General features: G+C 38.2%; 1 protein-coding gene across 1 annotated transcript; it reads right to left on the reverse strand.

The window, feature by feature from the left end:
* Positions 1-2744: 2744 nt before the first annotated feature.
* LOC123519521 (WD repeat-containing protein 76-like) lies at positions 2745-21957 on the reverse strand. The gene is made up of 14 exons (XM_045280881.1): positions 21827-21957; positions 19390-19461; positions 17135-17263; positions 15655-15857; positions 14582-14727; positions 13874-14018; positions 9794-9933; positions 9326-9498; positions 8237-8341; positions 7595-7716; positions 6836-6936; positions 6443-6514; positions 6000-6118; positions 2745-4912 (listed from the first exon to the last, which is right to left on the reverse strand). The coding sequence occupies exons 2-14, from the start codon at positions 19450-19452 to the stop codon at positions 4766-4768; spliced, it is 1665 nt and encodes a 554-aa protein (XP_045136816.1). The 5' UTR covers positions 19453-19461; positions 21827-21957; the 3' UTR covers positions 2745-4765.
* Between the last annotated feature and the right edge of the window lie 2641 nt (positions 21958-24598).

Below are 24598 nucleotides of genomic sequence, written 5' to 3' on the forward strand. Positions count from 1 at the left end.
CCGGGCCTTCTGGAGACTGCGGTTCCTTGGAGGCTGTCAGCACCGCAGCTCCAAGTCTACACAGACGCTTCGGACAGCAGTTGGGGCTTCCAGGCGTCAGACGGTCGACAGGCCTGGGGACGCTGGGAGCAGGCCGACACGCAGAGGCACGTCAACGTGAGGGAGTTGACGGTGCCTCTGCTTTTCCTTCAGCAACAGGCGGACCTCAACTCCAGGTCTGCTTCTACATGGACAACGTAGTGGCAGTCCAGTGTGTGAAGAGGATGGGCTCCTCCTGGTCGATCTCCCTCCTCAGGACATCCGAGGCCCTCTTCAACCTGGCAGCGTCGCGCCATCTTATGCTGTCAGCCGTGCACGTGCCGGGCAGGGACAATGTCTGGGCAGACGCGTTGTCCCGCAGCGATACTTCCTCAGTGGAATGGTCGCTCGACCCAGACGTTTTCACGGATCTAGTGGAGTTGTTCGGTCTGCCTGAGGTGGACCTGTTTGCATCATTGGAGAACCATCAGCTCCCACAGTACATCACCAGGAGCGTGGTCACGGCCACGAGAGGGCCGGACTTCTTTCTCATGGATTGGAACACATGGGGGTTCGTTTATTTTTTTCCTCCCCCAGCAACGACGGTGATGACGGTGGTGGTGCATAAGCTGGAGAAGTTTAGGGGCCGAGTCCTTCTCATCGCCCCTCTCTGGAAGGCCCAGCCCTGGTGCCAACGTCTACTGCTCTGGTGTCCTTCCCCTCTACCTCTCAACAGACTGGTGGTATGGGGCCATGGCGTCCGTCAGTCTGGAATATCCTCCAGCTTTCATGCGTGGAGTTTCTGCAGGCGTGCTTGACCACCTCCCTCTCGCCTGCAGTCTCCTCTGATGTCATCAAGGGGTCCAGGGATTCCACCCTCCGCCAGTACGAGTCGGCATGGAAAGCTTTCCAGCTTTTTCTCCGCAATCGGCCTTTTTCTTATATTTCTTTACCTCTTGTTTATGACTTTTTGTCCTATATGTTCCATGTCAGACGCAGAGCTGTCCCGACCGTCGCCACCTATGCGGCTGCTCTGGCGGACCCCTTGTCATTGGGGTTTAACATCACCATCAGAGGACGGGTCCTGGATTTATTGAAAAAGAGACACTTCCACCAGCAGCCTCCTGTGAAGAGACCAAGGATCTTCTGGTCTCTGTCCAAAGTCCTGACCCTCCTTCGAAGCCCTCCTTTTACTAATTCTACCCCTCAACAGAGCTTGCGGAAAGCACTGTTTTTGGTGGCCATGGCTTCTGGCTTAAGGGCTTCCCAACTTCACGCCCTTATCCGGCACCCCTCCTAGCTGGTCTTCTCCAGGGATGGGCGACGGGTCTCCCTAGCACCTTCTCCCAAGTTCTTGGCCAAGAGTGAGAGGGAAGGACACTCCTTGGCCCCCATTGTGCTCCAGGCGTGGATGGAGGGACATCACCACCACCCCCTCTGCTCTGTGGAGTCCTTGCAACGGTATGTTGGGTTGACTTCCGGTCCCCAACATACCTGTCTGTTCATCTGGCCTGACACCCACAAGCCCCTATGCAGGATCCACATTAATGAAATTATGCATTTGCTCAAGTAAATTTATTTATTTATATATTCTATATATTTATGTATATATATATATATATATATATATATATATATATATATATATATATATATATATATATATATATATATATATATATAAAATATATTCATATAGACTACGTCATGTATTTATGGCAGTCCTAATCTTTTTCTCTTAGTCCCTCCAAATCTTCTCACCTCCATAGACCCTTCCTAATGGTAATAAAATCGTTTGATGGTACACAGAATGCGATGTTTGAGTTACCGAACTATTGTTCGAAAACATCTATTTTGAGTGAAGCAGCTCCAGTGCGGGTGATCGGGGCCCTCTTCCTCCGCTTTGCTCCCTCCCCCGGTCATCCTTCGCCAGATTCTGTTCTCGCGCTTCACATGGAACGGCGTCTTCTTATCAGGAGAGGGACCTCCCAGAGATAGAAAACGGGATGTAGGGAGATCGGGTATGGGGGTTTGGTTCCTATTGGTAGGGGTGACTGCGCTATTGTGATTGTAGGTAGGGGTTATTGTGCTATTGTGCTGATTCTATTTTGAAGATAGTGTTTCCTATGTGCGTGGGGCCTCATTTTTTAATGAGATGTTTCAGCAATACCCTGAGGCGTAGTACTACACAGATAGTACATTGTGCACTCAGTTAGTACAGCTAAACCCGCACTGGAGCCGCTTCACTCAAAATAGATGTTTTCGAACAATAGTTCGGTAACTCAAACATCGCATTCTGTGTACCATCAAACTAATTTATTAGCATTAGGAAGGGTCTATGGAGGTGAGAAGATTTGGAGGGACTAAAAGAAAAAGATTAGGACTGCCATAAATACATGATGTAGTCTGTATGAATATATATATATATATATATATATATATATATATATATATATATATATATATATATATATATATATATATATATACATAAATGTATAGATTATATAAATAAATAAATTTACTTGAGCAAATGCATAATTTCATTAATTTCCACAGATTTTCCACCCATTTTTCATTTATTTCCCCAGAATTTCTTCAGAAAAGTAATTTCGTTGAACTATTCCCATGACAGTGAATTTCCCTATCTAAGGAAATCTCCAAAAAAAGTGAGAGCCCTGCTTCCAAACTCCTTGCTCCTAAAGGTGTACGGTGTAGATAGTACATTTACATTTTAAAATCTTTATTTACTAATTTGTTTATAAAATTTATAATCATATTTGATTTACATTTTCACAGATCATTAAAAATAACATGTATTCCTTAAGACATATAATTAATGTCAGCTTTAATTAAAAGACATGTTTTGCTAACTAAAATTCAATGATCAACAAATTCTCAAAACAAAAATCTTGTAGCAAGCAAGCAGCCCATGGAGATTTTAAAACACTTCACATTCTTATTGCCACCATATCCCCCTCTGGAGAAGTGAGCAGGAATGGGCATCATGTATAAAAGACACAGTGTACCATATGTACATCTGTACTCAAATTAGTACAAGAAAATCTATCACCTGTGGACAATACTAACACAATATATTGGAATGTGCATCTTCCTTGACATAATCCTTGAAAAAAAAAAAAAGTATATCTTCCCTGACACAATCCTTAAAATAATAGACACAAAAATCCAATTTGCCATTTTGCCTTCCAGTACTAGTGTGACCAACACTAATGTTCTGACATGGAGCATATACATAGAAATACAGATTTTTCTTTCAAGTGAGGTATATATTTTAACACACACACACACACACAATGAGGTCATGTAAGGAAGATCAGGCTGAGGCAGTGTGTGAAGGATATTGGAAAATACAGTTTTCCACACAGAATGGTGGAAAAATGGAATGCAATGAATAATGTTGTTGTTATAGTGCATAATGTGCATAACTTTAATGAAAAATTGGATAAATGGAGACATGGAGACAGGACACTATGAGCCCCGCTCAAACCCTGTGCAATACAACTAGGTAAATACACACACACACACACACACACACACACACACACACACACACACACACACACACACACACACACACACACACACACACACACAGTTTCGAAGAAATGATACAGGTGCACAATGTAGAAGTGGAGTGAGTTTGATCGCTATTGCAAGCAAAGGAAAAATATGCGCGCACGCGCGCGCACACACACACACACTTATAATATATATGCTTAAGGTGTGTAGTTCCCCCAAAAAGAACAGAAAAAAAGAGAAAATAAAGAATAGCAACAAATTAATATAGTACTGCAGTTAGAAAATCTAACTCACGAAGAAAAATTACTAGCAATGGAAATATGTATAAAAAAAAAAAAAAGGCTGTATGCTTGAGAAGGCACTACAAAACTTGAGGAAAGGATGATTTTACAACCTTCCCCAGAGAAATATTGTTATTTATAATATATGTATGTACAAAAAGAGGTGAAAGAAATAAAGAATTAATATAAACTACAGAAAACTGGAGGTATTTAATACCAAGATGGGATGAGATGAATAAAGCTCAGGTCTTGTATATAACAACTAGGCAAATACAAATACGCAGACAAACTGCACTTAAAATTCATGATTATAATAAACAATTAAAAATATGAGATATCTATCAGGCACAATAAAGTAGAGCTGCAACAAAATAAAGATACAATGTAGTTGTAAAATAAAGATACAATGAGACTTATGAGTGGCTGAAAGTGCAGGTACAGTACAATAATACCTGCTGACCTGCTTGAGTTGTACTAAATGTAAGAAACTGTATGTGTGAGGAACATAGAATGTAAAGGAAGAACAGCAACCAAATAATTCCATGTCATAGAGATTTACAGTATAAGGAAAGGTTTTAAGACTGAAAACTCCAAGCCTAAAGGAAAGCAAGGTAGTATTGGGTTTTACCTAGAGGAAAGCAAGTATTAGGTTTTGGAGGGATTATATCAATTGGACAGAAGTTTATCTACTTGGGAGATCCAAGAGACCACAGAAGTGTTGATAAACAATTTGCAGGAGGGATAACAAAAAATATGGCTTGTAACATATAAATCTATAAATATGGGGCAACTTAGATATGAAAGTAGAGAATGTATAGTCAAGCTAGAAACACCAATATTGAAATATGTGAATATTTCTTGTATATTAAAACTATGTATGTAAATGCAGGTACACATGATCTTCAGGTATGTCTGTGGATAGCTCACATGAATACATGGACTTTTCCTGAAGAATTGCAGCCAGCAAGGGCCAGGCGGAATGGGTGAAGAGCAACCACACTGCTCACTGAGGTAACTGGTGGGCCATGGAATTGGTGGTGGAGAAGACCATCACAGCCCCAGACCTCCACCTGTAATAGGAAAAGATAGTAGTGGTGGTTGTGATGTGATAGGGGAGAGTTGTAGTGATCACTAATATGGCTGTATTATCACTAAAGTACTTGAAAAAAAAAAAAAAAGGGTGTCGTATGACATTCTCCCAATTAATTTTTTTTTAGCAAAACTATGCACTAAAATAATGAGCATAATTAAGATATCAGTATTACATAATACATCCCTGTGGTCCATCAGTGACAGATACACATATAATATGCAACTAGTCAGTAAAATATAACACATAACATACTATATCTTTAAACTGCATTTACTGCATGCATGGATTTACAGAAATGTATATACGCAACTGATTTCCCTAGCGCGGGTAATATGTGCCATAGACGTGCTGCGTTGAGGAAAATCACGTTAGGGAAGCATCAAATAATAATGGTTTCCTATGGAGAAAATTCCAACTGGTACCAGAGCCTCCAATATTTGAAGTTCCTCCACCAAAAAACTTACCTTGCGGTACTCAGAGAGAATAGCTAGACATACTACTAGTTAAGGATTTATACCAACATGATACTACTGTATAGTAAGGTTAATTAAGGCTGATTAAGGCGAATGGTCCTGATCGTTGACTCGTTGACCATGAATTGCCTTGCGACCTCAACGATCTTCTTGCCTTGTGTTAGTAAGTCCAGCACTTTCCCCTTCTCTTGTAAGGTCATGGTCACCCTCTTGCGATGAGGGTCGTTCACAGAAAACTTGGAGTACGGCATATTATCTTCTCTGAAGCAAGGGAAGAACTCAACGCAGCGAGGGCAGGGTGAGGAATAACGAACGCGGGTGGTGGTGGGAGTGTGCGTGGGTGTGGCATGTGCATCAATGCTGCGTGTTAGGGAAGCAGAAACGCGTTAAGGGCTTAAATGGCTTTTTTATATTATGCCGCGTTAGGGAAAACCGCTTTAGGGAAACTCGCGTTAGGGATGTATATATATGTATTTGCATGCAAATCTCTTTTACAACCAAATACTGAATCAAAAGTAGTTTAGGCATTATACTAGAACTTGGTAAACTAAGTACACACACAAACACACACACACACACACACATACTAACCCTGCGTGGCTGCATCATGGATCCAACGAACACCAAGTCATCTCGTGTGGGCACAAAACGAGCTTTAAAGGTAGTCAACCAGCGGCCTGTCTGGTTGTCATGTTTGATCTTCTTTTTCACTGTGAGCAGGAGGAGGAAAGGAATTCAGAGAGAAATTAATAAAGAATGGAGAAAAGGACGGTGTCATATATCTGGCAACAAGAAGGAAGAGATAAGAAAGAAAGGATCAATGAGAGAGCCACCAGGGGAAAAAGACAGAGGTAGGATTGGAAAGAAGCAAGGGATAAAAGAAAATAAAGTTGAAACAGAAATAAGGAGAAATAGATGAAGGTAAGAAGGAAAGATGGGAAAGGAAGAAAGCAAGGGAGGTATACAAAAAGTTTAACATGACATGAACACTACAATATATTATAACCAGTTCTTACATACACACACACACACACCTGTCAGGGCAGTTCCATCACACGTAATGATGCGCACGTAATCATCCATTGAGGTGGAGACAATAGCATTACCTGTGTGTGAGAGGTAGGGTAGTTGTCGGTGAATTATTATTATTATTATTATTTTTAATCTTATTTATTTATTTTTTTACATTATGGCCTATAGTGCCTGTAGGTATACTTGAACAGTATATATAGGAAGGGCTGTTCAGCTTCCACCCATTAGTGGTGCAGGCAATCTAATTTATAGTGGTACCCATATTAGGGCCCATATCACTACCCAAGCACATCTTTGGTGTAACCACCTAGAACATGGTTATCATGTTCTCAGTGGTTACTGTACAGTACAATATGTTCATAAATACAAGACATATTGCTCTGTCTCTTTCTCACCTGTTTGAGAGAATTCAATGCCGGATATAGCCCGTCCATGTATGACAGAATCGAGGGGCTTGTTATTCTTGTGGTTCCGCACATCCCACAGAGAGACATAACTGTGAAGCAAGAGTAGTTCAACACTAGTAATAGTGCTGGGATGAAATGTTCATAACATTTCAAGTCATAATCTCAAACTCTTAATACAAGGAAGTTGCTATGACATGACCAACTTCATTTGCATTGCTCACAAAGCAGATTCTTGTACAAGGAAACATAACTAATGAGGAAACAAAGGGGTTAGGTTCTGCAATCATTGTCAAAGGTAAGTTTTCAAGCTAAAATGTACGATGCCAAATGCAACAAAGGTGTCTATATTACACAACTATTGATGTAGGTTCTGCGATCATTGTCAAAGGTAAGTTTTCAAGCTAAAATGAACGATGCCAAATGCAACAAAGGTGTCTATATTACACAACTATTGATAAAGCAATCTGAAAGAGAAAACAGATACAAAAAACTGGATTTCATAATAACAAAGACATGAAAAGTGCATATCAGTCACCACTGCATGGTTAAAACATCAAGAAGGGTAACTTGCTCACCACTCCTGTGCCTCTTAATTTCTACCTTCTTCGTGAGTGTTCAGTAACTTTATAAGAAAATGGTGATTGCAGAGACCTGAAATGCCTTCATGGTTGGATGAAGCTATGGAAAGTGATGACGGATTACAAGTTGTAAAGTCAACCTTTTTATTTTCTTGTTACAAGTACTCACCCATCATTTGAGCCTGTAGCATAGTAGTGGGCATGATGTGGGTGTCCACTGATTACCTTGACAGTCTTCCTCTCATGCACCAGATATTGCTTCACAAGGCCTCCATTTACCCTTGTATCCACCTGTTGGGGAAAGGATAAGTGAATGAATGAGATAAGGATAAAATAAATTAAGAAAAGAAATTCTTCCCAGACATCTCACAGCCATATAATATCCTGAAAAACATCAACCATGGAAAAATGTCACAGAACTTCAAGTTTTTTAAGCTGAAAATGGAAAATTGGAAACCAGTTATGGTTAAAACTATAAAAGAATAAATAAAAAATTATTGCGTAATATCTTTCAGCTCAATCACATAAATACTATTAGATGAACATACAGAGAAGGAAATGTGAATGCAAATAATATAACTTTAAACTAAACCTCTTGAACTAAAGAATGAACTACCAATACAAATTATGAGAATAATATTCATGTCTAAAAACATGAAAAGTATTTTGGTGAGAAAAACAGCAAAATGTGATGAATTTTGTAAATGTGTAATCCAATATTTGTTTTTCTATCTTTGATATCATTTGAGATATGGAGATTTTTGAGATTTGAGATATGGAGACTTCTGAATAATGTCCACTTTCATCTTACCTGCAAGACTCGTCCTAAACTTGCACCAACCAGAAAGTTGTGAGTGTCCTGTTGAGAATGCCAGCAGAGGAAACTGTTGCGCTGGTCATCAGTGAGGGCGTACAGCTGCAGGGAAGTGAGGTGTTTCAGGGTACAATGGTCAGAGAAGCATGACTAAACAATGCAAGATGATGGCTTACTGTTTGTTAATTGATGTCATGTGGGAATAAGAGTGATAATGAACAGATATAGTAGGATATACTAAAATAAATGTAACTTTTAAAACCTTATTTGTTAAGGCATGCAAGCATGCAATAATACACATACTGTACTGATATCACAATTGCCATCACATATTTTCACAAGTATGGTGGATAGATTGTTCATAATCTTTATGTAACACTGATGTAAAAATATATTTTGAATAAATTTAACCTCTTACTAAAAAAACTTAACTTTAACTATCTCTGCTAGTTTTTCTCCCCCTCTTCCAGTGGCTAACTCTGTACATGACAATTATCTTCCCATGTATGGAGTATATTTCACATATATAAGGGTTTCACTTAATGTTCTCTCTAACTGGGTGGTATCAAGATAATTTTGTCTATCAACTACTCTCTTCAAACTTATCATCTTCAGTTTCTCTCTTAAAAATGTTCATTTAAGTTTTATTTCGGTTTCCCTAAAGCATGTCACAAAAGTTACATCACACCTACTTATTGCAGCAGTGAACTTTGCTGTGGACCCACCAATTTAAGATGACAATGTCCCTTTTTATTTGTCTTCAGGTGATGTCACAGTTCTGTCCCATTTATTTCAATTCACAAGAGAGCAGTAATAATATATCACTGCTAATTATTCATTTACATCCTATATTTATCCCAAATTAATCTAATACATTTACAAAAACAATACAATTAATTCATCTTGATCGCTTGAAAATAGAAATAAAAGAGTTACAAGGAAATAATCCCTGTCCCTAGGTCACTCAACCAAGTGACCATGAAAGCATGGGCTTCACTGGACAACATAAATACAATTAGGTAAACTCATAAATATGCACAAAATCAAATTATTCCCTCATATTTTTCCATTTAATTTTCCACCCACCTCCTGCACTGTCCCTGCTTCCAGATCTGTTTGCCTGAGTGATCCATCATAGCTGGTGGTGTGTACATGGTGGGGTGATGATGCAGCCACGGACAGGCAGTTGATAGGGCGGGAATGTGGGTAGAAGCAATAAGCTCCACTGCTCTCATCTTCCCGACCTACGTCCCAAATTCCTGCAACATAGAACAAATGAACAATTATTACATATGTAAAAATTGTGCAAAATGACCAGGATAAAAATTGAAAATCATCACAATTTATTTCCCATTCACTTTACTTTACTCCTCTTTAACCAACTCCTTATTTTGTTCTCATGAACTCTTTTTGTTCCTCCTCCAATCCTTCCTCTTTTGAAATTAATCCATGCTATTCCATTCCTGCTTCTTTGTCCTGTTCTCAACTTTTTGTCTTAACTATTCTACTAACACCTTTCTACATTTCTCAACCTCCATCACCAGTACCACTCACCTAATTGGCCCCACTTTCCACCAACTAGCACTAGAGTCTTCTCTACAGTTGGATGAAACTGCACAGAGAAGATGCGGTCTGGCACCACCTTCACCACCCACTCTTCCTCTACACGCATTTTCTTCATTTTCTTCATCACACTGAAAGAAAAAGGCAGGATTAATGCACAAAAATTTGAAAAGTATATCAGATAGATGTGTGTTAGGTATTGAGGAAAATAGCAGGCAAGAAAAAAGGAAGGTATTGCCTGAGAACACCAATATTGCATCATGGCAACACACATTACTTGGAGGGAGCATAAACATGCGAAAACAGCTCCGAGGGGAAGCACTACAGCAGGCGCTGGAACCTGCAGTGACCTAGACTGTATGTACAGGGGGTAGGGGGCCATAGGATTCTCCTGTTTCCTAAATAGACAAGATTTGGGTACCATATAAAGTGGAAAATGGAGGGAGAAGATAATATGATAAGAAGAGATGGAAAAATACTATTAGTAGGAGACTTTAACTGTAAAAGAGTAAACTGGAGGGAGACAGAAGTAATGGGTAATGCTGGACAATGGAGCAAGGAGGTGTCACAGTTGACTATGGTTAATACAATGCATCAGTGGGCAGAAGAGTAAACAAAGTACAGGGGGGAAGAAGAACCATCGTTACTTGACAATACAACAAAATGCATCAGTGGGCGGAAGAGTCAACAAGGTACAAGGAGGAAGAAGAACCATCATTGCTTGACCTAGTACAGTAAGGTCTCAATTTACGTCAGAGTTACGTTCCTGAAACATGACGTAAGTTGATTTTGTACGTAACTCGAGTTTCTGTACATTTCAAAGCATATTATCGAGTTTTCAACAAATCATTGTTTATGGTCATTCAGGTAAGTAAAAGGTTATATTGTTATATTATTTACAACTATGTAGGAATATGAAACACAAGCTTGTTTTTGTTGTTGATTAGGGCCGCAAACGCGAAGGACTGCAGGTTGCTGAGAGGGGTGGACGCCTGAGGCCGCCAGGAGGGTGGGTAGGTCGAATGTTGTGACGCCCAGGGCGGACAGCTGGGAGCGTAGTCCAGTGCGGTGGGAGTAGAAGCATGGGCAGCGGAGCAGGAAATGTAATAGGAAAGGGCAATAAGGATCAGCAGACTGGCGCAGACGGTGCAAGTGAGCTGCGAGTGTCGTGTGGCCCAGGTGAAGGCTCCGGAGTTGTTATTGTTGTGATGGTGGGTGTGCGAGTCCTCAAGGTCGTCAACCTCCCCGTTGTCATGGTAACGGGCTTCTCATTTTCCTCTTCCCTCCCTCACACACAGCTGCTGCCTCCCTTCTCATGTCTTTTAATTATGTCCACTTTTTCTTGTAGCATAATGGTTTTCCTTTCTTAGCATCACTGCTGTCACTAAGGAGTTTTCTCTTTGGTGCCATTGAGCAAGATACTAAGAACTTGAGTCAGTAAAAGCAGAAGTAAGATAACACTCTTGCCAGGGGCGACGGTGTGGTGGAACTGAGGCAGGGTGTTATTGTATTCAAGCGTGAGGCGGGCGGTGTGGCAGGTAACCACTAGTGACGCCTGGCGGCCAACAATAACAATAAATCCCACGCTTTACAATTTAAAAATTTTCCATTTTTTTTAATCTTAAATTGCCTTATAGTGGACTGACATAACTATGAGTTTGACGTAACTCGAGACCGACGTAACCCGGGACCTTACTATATTCACAAAGAAGCCAGAGCCTCCTCCCAGCATACAATACCTTAGTCCAATGGGAAGAAGTCATCATGTAACATTAGTGTTGGAAATGCAAGAAGAGGATGGGATAAGATACAGAGAAAACTACAAAAAAGAGATTGAATTATGCAAGAGCAGATTTTGATAAGTTAAGAAAATTTTTTGCTGATAATGAATGGAGGAGCATTATGAATGGAAGGACAATACAGGGGAAATATGAAGTATTCCTACAGCAATATAAAGGAGTGAAGAAATACATACCTATCTATAGAGTAAAGAGAATTATACATGCTTGGTACAATGCCAGATGTATAGAAGCTAAAAAGCAAAAGATAAAGCTTAGAAGAAACTCAAAAAGCAGAGAAATTAAAATAACAGACAGCAGTTTAAGGATTAGAGAAATTAATATATTAGAGTAAGGAGAGAGGAAGAAACTTTGAGATAGATGTGGTGTGAAAACGCAAAGATGAACCCAAGCTTTTCTACAAATTTATATATAGTAAGATGAAAAATAAGGAAACAATAGAAAAAAAATAAAAGGAGGTAAGACATACCAAACAGCAAAGGAAATGAGCAAAATAATGAATGACCTTCAAAACTGTGTTCATTGAAGAAGAGGATTTTGCAGAACCAAATAGGACACTGCATTGCTGAAGATTACAGGATATCATGGTGCACAAAGAAGATATTGGAAGACTACTAGATACATCAGAAAAGCAATGGGGCTGGATGGTGTATCAGGCTAGGCACTAAAAGAATGTGAAGAACAGCCATTAGATCCAATTTGGGAAATGGTTACAAGTTCATTAAAAGATGGGAGAGTGCAACTAGAATGGAAGAGAGCTAACATAATCCCAATATTCAAAGGAGGAAAGTCAACTGAACCATTAAATTACAGACCAGTGTCACTATAAGTGTTGTGGGAAAGATATGTGAAACTGTTGTCAAAGAAATATGGGTTAAATATCTTGAAGATGAACAAGTTACATTAAACAGACAATTTGGGTTCAGGACAGGACAGTCATGTGTGTCGCACTTATTAAGTTTCTACTCAAGAGTTATAGTAGGGCCGGAGAGCAGAGATGGATGGGTGGACACAGTATACCTGAACATAAAAAAGGCTTTTGATAAAATCCCTCACGGCAGATTACTTTGGAAGTTAGAGAGCATAGGAGGACTAAGAAGAACTTTGTTAGATTTGATAAGGGATTATTTGAAGGACAGAAAGATGAGAACTGTGATCAGAGATACATACTCATCTTGAGGTAAAGTAACAAGTGGAGTGTCACAAGGGTCAGTGTTAGCCCCTTTATGTTTGTTGATATACAAAATGGGGTAAATAGTTATATTAATTTGTTTACTGATGATGCAAAATTGCTAAGAGTAATCAAAACCTAAGAGGACTGTTTGCCACTGCAGGAAGATATAAACAAAATCTACGAGTGGAGTAAGAAGTGGAAATTAGAGTTCATGTCAAGAAATGTCATGTAATGGAATTGGGAAAGAGTAAGAGAAGACTGCTATGGAACTATCTGATAGGAGAGGAACAAATAATGAAGATTAAAGAGGAAAAAGATCTGGGAGTGATTATACAGGAAAATCTGAACCCCCCAAAACCACATAAGTAAGATATTTGGATTAGCATATAAAATATTGACTAATATTATTGTGGCATTTCAATCCATGGACAAAGATATGATGAAAAAAAAATCATTACAAGAATGATACATCCTAAGCTAGAATATGCAGCAGTGGTGTGGTCACCAAGCTCTAAAAAAAGATAAAAGAAGATTAGAACGGATCCAGAAGATAGCTACAAAGATGGTGCCAGAAATAAAGGACCTAACATATGAAGAAAGGCTGAAGGAAATGGGACTGCCAACCTCACAAGATAGAAGAGAACAAGGAGACCTAATAACAATGAATAAAATAGTAAATGGCACTGAAAAAATTGACATGGAAGACCTGGTGCTGGTGACAGAAGAAGCTAGAACAAGAGGACATGTGAAGAGGTTTAGAATGAGGCAGTGTGTGAAGGATATTGGAAAATACAGTTTTCCACATAGAACAGTGGAAAAGTGAAATGCATTGACTGATAAAGCTGTTACAGCACATAATGTGCATAACTTTAGAGAAAAAAATTGGATAAATGGAGACAGGACACTATAAGCTCTGCTCGAACCCTGTACAACACAACTAGGTAAATACGAGTACACACACACACACACACACACACACACAGAGAGAGAGAGAGAGAGAGAGAGAGAGAGAGAGAGAGAGAGAGAGAGAGAGAGAGAGAGAGAGAGAGAGAGAGAGAGAGACTTATACATGTAACATCACTACTATGTGTAACCCACCTTTCCATTGTTCCACCCCATACATCAGCTGAAGACATGGTGGGGGCTTTGCAGGAGGTAGAAACAGAGCTGGCTATGTCGCTCAGCAAGCCATCACAGTTCTCTTTATTTGGGGCTTTGTAGTAATCCATTAGAGGGGCAGGTCCTGAGGGACAGCAGGAAGGTTACTGCTTGATGTCTATATATTGATCTCTGACACTTTGATTCTTCCAGGAAAGAAAAAGCCTCCAATTCTCCATACTTAAATAATATCTTCTTGCTTACTCAACCACTTGGCACTTTAAGCCTTCATTAATTCATCCTACTTTTCCACTGCAAAATAGCTTTCTCTTCAATTTCACTCATTCACCCCTTACAAACTAATTATTCTTCATTTTCTTTATACTCCTTTGGTTATTCATCAGTATATTCAACAAAAGGTGTTTTCTTTCATATTTCATGAACATAATTTTCATATTTAATTACATTAGCTTTACTCATTTGATTGTAGGTCACTAAACACCATAATTATTTATAGGTATAACTTTTCTTTCAAATTCTTTGACTTCAGGATCTCAACCAATATATTTAGTTTATGAACATAAACTCATTTAAAATAATTTCAACATACTTCAGGAGACTCTTGTTATAGTTATCTCTTTGGGAAGGCAGTACCAACAAGCATCAAACTGAACTAGTCATACAAACTGATAAGCATAAACGTTGTACCTGGGGGTGGCCTGGGGTGGTCCTCCTCACGTGAGGTAATGGTACTCCTCCTCTCAGCCTGTGCTACCTTCTCATCACTGGGTAAAGACAGGTGCAAGCCATCAGGAGTGAGATTCTGCTGCCGTAAACTGCGCCGACGCTCCACTCTGTAACAGGATATGCTTGTGATGATTGAGGCAATGTTGTATGTATGAGAGAGAGAGAGAGAGAGAGAGAGAGAGAGAGAGAGAGAGAGAGAGAGAGAGAGAGAGAGAGAGAGAGAGAATGAAGACTGGTGTTGAGTTCTATTTCCTATGTGATTCCATCCCCACATCCTATCCAGGTCCTACTGTTATGCTCTACAGTCTTCAACTCTCTCCACACTCCTTAAGACTCAAATAGCTGTTTATCTCAGTCATTATGTTTATGCATATTTCAAATATGACTGGGGACACCACAGACTTCTGAAGTACTCCAGAGATTATCTTTTTCTTGAGAGACCAGATTTTTATTGTGTTAATTTCCTTGTCCTCTAATATTCTTCCACCCACTTCAGGAGTTTCTTCCTTAATCTGCCAATCTCTCTTCTATTCCACAGCAGTCAACCAATCAATCCCTTTCCTGCCCTATATCCATCACACTTGGATAGATAGATAGATATTAGACTGTTGTGTCTATCTATTATTTTGCAGCAGATGTTCCATTCATCTATTTCTCACAATCACCTTAGCAACACTTATAAGAAGAACGAGTCAATAGTTCATTGGGGCTGCGCTGCATCCTCATCCGTGAATTGTAACAATAGCAGCTCTTTCAGTCCTTTAGACTTTACTCTCTGCCAATGAGCTTATTAATACACCAAGTGCTTAGTCAGTTAATAATGTAGGCATCATTCTTCTTCCATCTATTAAATCCTCTTCTTAACACACACACTCTCACACACAAACAATCATCATCCTTTCTAGTTCATATTTTCTCCCTCTTCTCAATACTTTTTTTTTCATATCATCTTTTATTTTATGTATCGACTCTTTCTCCAGCTTCCTTCCTTCTTCTCTCCCTCCTATCCTTTCTCTCTTGCACATACTACTTACGGCTCAGGGCTTTTCTTCTCCCTAATGATTCCTCTATACACTGGCTTCTTCTTTGACTCTTGTACAGAGGAGAACAATTCTTCCTTTGCCTTCAGAATTCCCAAAGACTCCAACATCCTCTGTCTTTCTGCAATGTTGCGCTGCACCATCTGCTCATACTCTGATAACACAATGCTGTTCCTGGTGGTGGTTGGAGAAGTATTCTGCAAGATGAAGGAATGGATGGATTGATGATAGAGATTGAGTGGTAGAGATTGATGAGAAAAGCTACTGAAAATCATATATATCGGATATACTGTATATACATCTACTCATTAATAGCTACACTGTTTCTTCCTCAGATAATGGCTTTAGTAAAACTACTATTACTACTACTCCTGCTACTACTACTACTACTACTACTACTACTACTACTTATAATAATAATAAAAATAACAATAATAATAACAATAATAATAATAATAATAATAATAATAATAATAATAATAATAACAATCATAATAATAACAATCATAATAATAATAATAATAATTTGAACCCATACATACCTTTCGCAAATTGTTTATAACATTTGTAAATTTTTTTTTAAATTTACCACTTTTTGGGGAGAGCAAGCAACACCCATCTGTGTGATGGACTGACAGGCACTGAAGAGTGGTGTCCCGTGTGTTTGTTTGTGTGTGCGTATTGTCACATTATTTGCGCATGCATGAAATGAATGGTGATGATTAGTTCTTTTGTTTGGGCATGCAGCCACTAGCCAATAAAAATAATACAGAATAAATCTAGCCAATCAGAGCAGTTTGTGAAGAGAATCAACTCCATTTGAATTCAGTCTATGGAAGATGTCTACCTGGGCAGGGTGTCACCTCCAATATATCAACTGTATCGCCAAATTTTACAAAAAAATAACGTAATGACTTAATATTAACTTTTTAGCATTGCCAGTCAAATTAGGTTAGTTTGCTTTGGTTAGATCCCTTCAATTGTGTTAAATAAAGTTAATTTTGTTTTGAGGAAGAAGTATCAGCGGTGCTGCGTGTCACCTCAACAAGGCTACGTTAGCTAGGTTAGATTAGGTTTAGGTTATGTGCAGATTCATTCAAAACATATCAAAATATACCCGAAAAAAAAAAAAAAAAAAAAAAAAAAAAAAAAAAAAAAAAATGCTTCGCTTTACCGCAAAACCATGTTTCCATAAGAGACAGTGGGGGAGTGGGGGGGGAACGGATCGAAGATGGAAATGAAGTGTGTATTCATTCAAAACATATCAAAATCTACCAGAAAACATTCATTTCATCCAGAAGTGAGCTGTTGGTGTAATTGTAAAAATTTGTCAAGATAAATGGATAAAGAATAAAATAAGTAAATAAACAAACTGATATGAAAAATTAATCTTGCCCTTTAATAAATTTCCTTACACATTATAGTCCTTACTCATCCATACAATAATCATATGAATTTTTTTCTAATTTCTTACCTCTCCATTTGTTGTTTCTTCTTTTACTTCTTTTTTCACCACCTCCTCTTTCACTTCCTTCTTCAGCACCTCCTCTCCCTCCCTCTTCACTCTCTTCCTTGGTGGTAACTCCTCATGGGAAGATGGGGCCTGTGTGAGGAACACCACCACCAAGTATAACACACACGTTGGAAATTAAATGATACGTAGTGCATGACAAACCTACAAAGCAACACAACCAGATAAGTGTCAATACTTATTTTGAAAAAGTGCTTAAAGCTACTTGAACCAATGTAAGCTAAGTGAGAATTCTTTAATTACAAACAGGATGAGTTAACACATTCCCTATGATACAACCCACCGGTGGGTCATCAGCAGTTATCCACTGTTGCTATGCGACACACCAGTGGGTCGTACAACAGTTTTCACATACATCATATTTTAATCTTACTATTAATAGAAATTGAATTATATATTAAAATTGCAACAAACAGTATAAGTAGAAGGGCATAATAAACACTGATTAATAAATAACCTGAAGCTTATTCCATTTTCCAAATTTTCTTTCTAATATATGTAAAAAACTATATTATCTTGCATTTTTTCCTTCGGATGAAAAAAAACTTTTCTATAACAAATCATTGAAACGTATCACAATTGGACTTTCCTTGACAAGCTTCAATGATTTTTAAAATTTATTTTTTATTTTTTCCGATATTATTTGGACAAATTGTAAAAAAAAAGCTGCCATTGGTGACCCTTTTGAATTGCATATACAAATAAACATAAGTAAAGAAACATAACATAATAAATAACAAAATATCTGCTATAAAAATTAACTGAAATTTTTTTTTTTCTAATACATATAAGAAAACTGTATTATCTTGCATTTTTTACTTCACAAGAACATGACACTCTTCTATAACAAATAATCCAAACTGAGATATCACAAATGAACTTTCCTTGTTAAGCTTCAATAATTTTCTTTATTGATCTTTTCGTAATTTCATAATTTTCTTGATATCATCTTTATTATCTTATTTTATCTTCTCTCTCTTCTCTAGAACAAAGTTGACCATAAAAGTGTAGCATTCATTTTCTAAATATGCAAAACAAAGAGACAAAAATATATAAACAAATTTATGAAAGGAAAAATATAGTAGTAGAGTATAGAGACGCACTGAATATTGACAAATAAAGTATGTCCACCGGTGGGTCACATTGAAGAGAAGTCATAGATTTTTCACCACAGTATGCGATGCAACCCACTATTGGGCAAACACTTTGAGGTTGCTAGTTCATTTGGGTGTTCTCCCAGACAACTTTCTGCTCTTCTCGCTTTGCTGGTTTGACCAGCACTGAAGTGACGACAATTTAATTGTATTGCAGTTCTGGAGACCTCGCCATGCTGCCAATCGCAGTGAATATGTTACAAAAGTGAGGAAAGAACAAAAAAATACTATAATACAGGATATACTAATCATGAAGAACTTGATTGCAGAAGCATGTTTCCATCAATCATAGTATGTAAAATTTACAGTCATTAAGAACCAATGGACAGAACACAAACAAGAAACTTGATTTAAGAAAAACAAAAATCATGTGTCACAAACACTATCATGGAAGTTCAGAAACACTAGACATTTAAATAAGCAATCAATAACAGGATGAACGCCTACATGAATAATAAAGTATGCTGAAAAGATGAAAGATTAGAGAAGGGAAGTGAAAAGTTAGGGAAATGTTTTAGTACTAGAAACATTCTTTTATATGATTATTCTTTTCAAAACAAAAAATATGTACATAATGATTTTGTTGTATGTGTACCTGCAAATGATACAACAGTATTAAAAAAAAATAATAATAAAATATAAAAATAAATAAATAAATAAAAAAAACTGAATATCTACACAGAAAACATGAATACAGTAAAATATGGGATATGGAATTTGAATCAGATAAATATACTGAAATAGAATGATGAATGATAAATTATTTTGCCTATGAAGATGATCCATTATATGTCTGTAAATAATAAATTCTAAAACATATTAAAGGAATGAAGTAATCAAGACAGGCCTATAACTAACATGGAGGGTTTTCACCAGATTAGGAAATAAAAGTGGAATCACATTTGCCAAAGGCCAGTCTCAGAGCTGTTTGTAAGGATAAATATTCACTGCCAAGCACTCTTCACAACATTCCCAGTATCCGCCATGCCTCCACTATCCAAAAAGTATTCCTGCAGTCCCTATTCAGTCAGTGAATTTTCTCACCTTTCTATTCTGAGGTTGAAGGACCCGAGAACTGCGCCGCAAAGATGTTGTAGTCACAGGCATTCTGTTGTCCTGCAGAAGAACAAACATCCCTTTTTAACTAACTGAAAAAACATATTTTGAATACTACTGAGAAATAAATGCCTATCAACTAAACCTACTCATTAATTCATAAGCATACATATGGTTTGCTCTTCACTTTATGCATAAATGGTGTAATTCCATTTAAATTAAGTGCTTAACATCAAGGATCTGGATTGTTTACATGTATTATAGGTGTTACTTCATTTTAGAACCTGCATCTCCCATCCAAAACCATCTGCTGGGGTTCATTTGGAAGTGGTAGAATTATGTACCTAGTACAATGTTTTTCAATAAGGGGTCCATGGACACCTAGGGGGCCGCAGAAACCTATCAAGGGGTCCACGGGATAGGGAATTGAACATATGACAGTTAATTTATATGATTCATGATTGCACAATGTCTTAATCGATTTGTCCAGCTTTTTTCAAGTTTTTCCCTGGCTAGCTGTACCTCAGAATGTTGTGATTATTTGTAATGTGTTTATTATAATGTTTATATGACTACATGCTTAAAAAGTGAGAAAGTTACATTTGTTTGCAACATTGTTTCTGTGGTGGCATAACATGATACAATAGCTACACAGTAGTGCGCTGCCAGAGCTCAGCCTGGGAGCTATCACAACTGTATACATTCTGCTGTTGACTGCTGCTAACTGAACATATGGCATGACTGGCTGTCCTTATGGATTGTAATTTTTCCCATAATATGGTTTAACTTGTTTGTTTGCTTGCTTTTCATTTGACCACACTATAAAACTGAAACTGGGCAACATATAAATAGGCCTTCACCTTTAAGGGTTTTCTTTTTCTTTTTTTCTTCCAGAGTAATGTCTACCTGTCTCTAAGGAAAATGACAAATATGTTATTAGACCATTCATTTGAAAAGAAGAAATACTGCCAAACAAACAGCGGACTTAGCTAAACCTGAGCTACATACAAATATAAAATGACTATATCCTATTTAATCCAGTACAAAGGAGTCCCATGAATAAGTAAGTAGGTGTAAGAGGTCCAAATATATTGAAAGGTTGAGAAACTCTGACCTAGTAAATACATACTAATTACTTTTTAAGTCTTCCACTCACAATGAAATGAACAAAATGATTTTGCATTTTTAATGTCTACAAATTGTTTTGGCTTGCATATCTTAAGAGAAATTCTCTGCTGCAATATAATGAAAAATTGACAGTTCCCACTACAACAGCATGTTAGGTTACATTGAAATATGTAATCTGACATAAACTAAGATGAACATGCATTAATAATTATATTTGGTTTCTTTTTTGTAAAAAAGGGAAAGTAATAATTATATGTAATACTGACAAGTGAATACATAAATAATACTAAAACTAAATATATAATATTATTTCTCTGCAGCAATGTAACTACCAATTAACAGCTCCCAATGGAACAGCAAGTTAGGTTAGATTGAAGGATGTAATTAAATCAGTAAATTCATCCTAGAATATTTTCAGTTATATGCTGGTGCATCAGCAGAGTGTAGCTTCTCACTTCCTTTTGCCTTCAAAATGGGGGCGGGGGGCCACCAGGTAAGAACCTAACCTAACCTGTTGCACTACTGGAAACAATAATCATGATACACTACCAGAGGGAAATTAAACTCATATAAAGAAAAATAAGAATATCAGTATTTAACGAATGTTCATCCTTTTAATAGTGATGTCCATCCTATCCTGGGTATGACTATAAACTGTATCCAGTGGAGAGGCTCTGATTGGGGACTTTTAAGAGTTGTGGGGAAGGTGGAGTTACCCTTTAATTCTGAGTGGGAATGGTAGCACCTGCCTAGGGTCCCTGCCACCTTGTAGCGTGTGCTTCTTTAGGAAAAGGCTAGAAGGAAAACTCTAAATCCAAATCCCCTGCTGCCTTGCAGGTTATGCTCTTCATAGAAAAAGGCTAAGTCCACCGCCGATACAAGTGGTTGGTGTACGTAAGGGCAGCATCCGTAAAATTTTGCACCAACAAATGACTCAAATGAATGGGAGTCATCGCCGTCCAACCCCTCTAAATGGGAATATGTGAACGTTAAACGAAATGGTCGATGATGAAACTGATGTCCATCCCTAAGTAATTATTTGTGGAGGCAGTACCATTATGACTTGACCCAAACCTTCACTCAGCGTATGCGTCACGCCTCTCCTCACCTGACTTTAATGATGGAGTGGTGGTGTTCTGGGTGCAGCCTCTGCCCTAGCGCCTCTGTTGTGTAATGTCGCACACCACAAAGGGGCAAACCTTCCCGCCACACTGACGTCGTCACGTCACACAAACACCACTCCTTTTGACACCCTCCCAACGCCAACACATTCTCGCCTAAACACACACAGACACACCTGTCTCGACCATGTAATTCCAAGACTGCCTGAAGAGCTGCTGGCATTCAGTTCACACTTCCAGCCCAGTGCCCAGTGCCCCTGCTTACACGGCGGCCTGTTACATCGATGATCGGTGATGTAGCTTGGTAGTTGCCAATTTTTGCTAGTTCAACAGGAGAAAGAAATAATTGATGTGGATAAAATGATAAATAAATAAATTTTAAAAAATCAATATTACTAAATATAGATGAATAATTACGGTGAAACAATAATGTAAATATGAGGTTACTTTGCAAAATAAAATTAATTGAAGATTGAGATTGGCAACTCTCAACAAAAGCACGTGGTAACATGTTTACGCAACGCAACACAAAATTTCACCTTCTTAACAGCACCAGCAATCTTTCCTCCAAACGATATTATGTAATCTTATATAAACATTAAACACTCATGAAATACACGCTGCTGAATTTTAAATGGTTAAAAAATTCACCTGCATAAACTTAAATTGTAATAGTAATTCTGTAATAGTAGTAGTACTAGTAGTAGCGATAGGTAATAGTCGTAGCAAAGACATTACAGAAAAGTAAACCTTATGGAAAGTAGCGGGTTCACACGTGTCAATATGTAACTGAAATTGGATGTCGCTAGAAGTATCTACTGAGCCCTTCAAGTCGGAACACGTTCACACATAACGACTGAGAAGTATCAGCTGGTTGGAGGGAACGTAACAACTAGCTACTCAACAAGATGTCGTCCTCTGGTGACGATGACGAATGCGATCAAGTTAAATCACAAGTATTCAATCCTCTCCTCCAACAACGTGCATGGAGGGAAGCAGTCATCGGAGAGTGGCAGCTATCTCATCGAACTCCTATTTGCGTAATCTTTTTCTGTTGTAGAATTCACTTTTAGGGTCCTATATGTGATCTATTTCCCTCACATACATTTAGACACCACCAGGCCCCTAGGGAGCCCAGCCACCTGGTTGTATGCTGGGGGGAGGAGAGGGGGGAAGAAATGTAAGTATATTTTAGTGTATTATTTTTGTGTAATGTGTAACAGTAATGGTGGCACAGTGGAGAGGCGTGTTTCATGTATGGTACAGTATGGTACGGATCTGGGGAGGGCAAAATTATGGTGCGATATTATGGTACGGATCTGGGGAGGGCAAAAATATGGTGCGATATCATGGTCCGGATGTGGAAAGGGCAAAAATACGGATCAGGGAAGGCAAATTTAGCCCGTTATGTCAACTTGAGATGTATAGCCTCATTGACCAACTCTTAGACTCAGCCACTCTCAGGGATATACTCAAGGAATATCTTCAGTTTGCTCCCAGACTGTAGGATGTTTATGCAATAAGGTGTGCAATATCTGTATTTATTTATTCACTTATATTCTTGTAATGTATACTATATATTTTTTATATTTTTGATACTCTCCCCTTATGTCTTTATCCAGGGGGTGGGTGGCAAGGTCCATCCTCCTCTTATGTTGTATTTCATCATCAATGCAACAATAAAAGTATTAATCGATCAATCAGTTTGATCAAGTACGTTACAGTGAAAACCACGTCTATGATTTTAAATGAGAGGAAAGCTTTGCTCTGAGATTAACCTTTGTTATCGTAAGACCGTTTCACACACACACACACGGGCTAGCCTTGCTCGGCGCCGCTTTTGCCTGCCTGTGCCTGCCACTGGAAATCTGCTGACATTTTAAGAGATTGACTTGAGATGGGTAGAATGCTAAATTAAATACGACATAGTTGGAATGTTAAGTGAGAAGCTAGCCATCTCGGTGGGGCCTGCTACGTGTATACATACAGGCAGAGGTAAGAATTGCTACCTCCGTATGTTATAATGAAAAATCCTTCTACTTCATTAAAAAAAATTCTAAAGACTAGAATATTTTAGTTTACAAATGACAATGCACGTGCAAAGTGTGTGGGAAAAAGTTATTCTAATTATTAAGCGTTGTCACCGAGCAATTAGGATAGTTCTTTAATGAGACTAACAAAACCAGCTGTATTCTGTAACATTATAAATTCTGTATCACAAAGGCTAGTATTACAGGGTTTTTCAGAAAAAAATGCCAGGATTTTGATCTCCATGTATTCAAAAACTAATAATGACAAAAGAACAAACTGTAGTGCTATCAAAAGCAAACTTGATGGCAATTTATCCCTTGTTCAAGTGAACTTGAAGTTCATGTTTTCAATATGAGTGCCGCGTGGGTTGAAGCATGCTTTAAGGCGTACACAGAAATTCTCACCAACTTTCTGGCATGTCCCTGACCTCAGTCCTCCTGATTTTTGGTTCTGGGGAGCTGCCAGGGCTGAAGTCTATGCCAACAAACCATCAACACTCACTGAACTAAAGCAAAATGTGGAGGCATGCCAGAAAGTTGGTGAGAATTTCTGTGTACGCCTTAAAGCATGCTTCAACCCACGCGGCACTCATATTGAAAACATGAACTTCAAGAAGTTCACTTGAACAAGGGATAAATTGCCATCAAGTTTGCTTTTGATAGCACTACAGTTTGTTCTTTTGTCATTATTAGTTTTGAATAAATGGAGATAAAAATCCTGGCATTTTTTCTGAAACACCCTGTAACACAGGATAAAAGACAATCAAAGGAAGATCTACCCATATAACATAAGTATAGTGCAGAAAACATGTGGATATGGGCGCTAGGCAGAGTTATTACAGGGGCGTTTCTTGGGACTGAAAACATTGAGGGCTGAGCCCATACCCTTATAGGGAAGTCTAAGGGATCCTTCCAAGG

The sequence above is a fragment of the Portunus trituberculatus genome, chromosome 45 (genome assembly GCF_017591435.1).
Source record: "Portunus trituberculatus isolate SZX2019 chromosome 45, ASM1759143v1, whole genome shotgun sequence".
Taxonomy (NCBI): Eukaryota; Metazoa; Arthropoda; class Malacostraca; order Decapoda; family Portunidae; genus Portunus; species Portunus trituberculatus.